At 37.4% G+C, this 1,406-nt stretch overlaps 1 protein-coding gene across 2 annotated transcripts; it reads right to left on the reverse strand.

Moving 5' to 3' along the window:
- Positions 1 to 148: 148 nt before the first annotated feature.
- Positions 149 to 1,299, reverse strand: LOC103518646 (RING finger protein 121). Of its 2 annotated transcripts, XM_008483725.3 has the most exons (3): positions 1,072 to 1,299; positions 846 to 935; positions 156 to 543 (listed from the first exon to the last, which is right to left on the reverse strand). In XM_008483725.3, exons 1-3 carry the CDS (start codon positions 1,230 to 1,232, stop codon positions 240 to 242), a joined length of 555 nt encoding a protein of 184 aa, XP_008481947.2. In that variant the 5' UTR covers positions 1,233 to 1,299; the 3' UTR covers positions 156 to 239. The 2 variants fall into 2 exon arrangements, with proteins under 2 accessions (XP_026686185.1, XP_008481947.2); XM_026830384.1 differs by lacking the exon at positions 846 to 935 and having other exon boundaries at positions 149 to 543; positions 982 to 1,299.
- Between the last annotated feature and the right edge of the window lie 107 nt (positions 1,300 to 1,406).

The following is a 1,406-nucleotide window of genomic DNA, read 5'->3' on the forward strand; positions in this document are numbered from 1 at the left end:
TTTTTTTTTTTTTTTTTTTTTTAATGAGCAGAGAAGAAGAATAAGATTTGATATTGGGATTGTAACATACCAGAGGTCTTATCATCCCAAAATTGAAGCTCAAAGGAAGACAGGATAGCTGAAAGAAAGCAGTCTGTATAGGATGGGTAAAGTTTACTCCAGGTGACAATTGAACCCGTGACCTAACTCAGACACGCTAGGTACCCTCCAGTCCCTCCAAGCTAAGCTGACTTTTAAAATTACTGATGAACAATATAATAAGTAAATGCACAGAATAGAAGGTTAAAAAATAAGTATAATACTTTCACACTTACCCCTATATGCAAGGCCATTTTGTTTGAACAGATCTCTGCCAAATCCTGTCCCAACACCCCATAGTAAAGTCCATAGAACATGATAAGTCCTCCACAATCCATCCACACCTGTGGCATTGAGCCGAAGATAAAATTGACACCTAGTAGAGTAAGAACTATGATGATGTACCCCACAATACCCAGGAATAGACTGAGCTTGTAGAGAAAATAAAACCACTTGTATACCAGTCTGAAATGAAAACAAATTTAAATTTGAGGGGATTGGGGGAAAAATGTGTTTGAAGCATTTTTTATACCTAACACAATTATGGCTAGGCTGCAATTTGAGTTTAAACTTGGTTTAAGTACTTAAGATGTACGGACCTAACAAACTGATTTGTTAATTTTAAACTTTTTACCCATCAGATAATTTTAGATATTTTATTTCATTGTTTAACTTAAACCATATTGTATGCACAAGGTTGAATGGTACAGATTGCCTAGGGCAATGATTTCACCCTTTAAATAGTCTAAAAAAGTAATAAATATTACCTTGGTGTTGTCCTCTCAATAGGGGACTGTGTAACTTTCTTAGCCACCAAGCCTGTGATGACTGAGAAGAGAACCCAGAACCCGATGAACCTCCCATTTCACCCTTTAAATAGTCTAAAAAAGTAATAAATATTACCTTGGAGTTGTCCTCTCAATAGGGGACTGTGTAACTTTCTTAGCCACCAAGCCTGTGATGACTGAGAAGAGAACCCAGAACCCGATGAACCTCCAATATCCGTTCCGCAATGATATGACCACCGGGATGATCCACATGGCAGCCAGCGTAGCCATTTGGTACGAGTGGAAATGCCGTTGTTTCCATTGGACGAGAGCTATTTGTGACACAACCAAGATGACGAAGAAGATGATTATCATTGCAGCATGCATTTCTTCATGGCCCTCGTGTAGCTTGTGAAGCTTACGATGTTCCTCCCTGTGACATAAAGAAGATCATATCATTATTATTGGGATAATTCAAATGTCAAATAATTCAAATCAAAAACCTGTGTTATTCCTGAATTGTTGATAAATAATACCCATTTTCAGAACCTATTGATGAAG

This window comes from Diaphorina citri, unplaced genomic scaffold (genome assembly GCF_000475195.1).
Source record: "Diaphorina citri unplaced genomic scaffold, Diaci psyllid genome assembly version 1.1 scaffold2286, whole genome shotgun sequence".
Classification (NCBI taxonomy): domain Eukaryota; kingdom Metazoa; phylum Arthropoda; class Insecta; order Hemiptera; family Psyllidae; genus Diaphorina; species Diaphorina citri.

Coding starts and splice junctions, on each gene's coding strand:
- LOC103518646 (XM_026830384.1), bottom strand. CDS start 1,232: ATGCATGCTGCAATGATAATCATCTTCTTCGTCATCTTGGTTGTGTCA. Junction 544..981: donor ATTGAGAGGACAACTCCAAG/GTAATATTTATT, acceptor TTTTCATTTCAG/ACTGGTATACAAGTGGTTTT.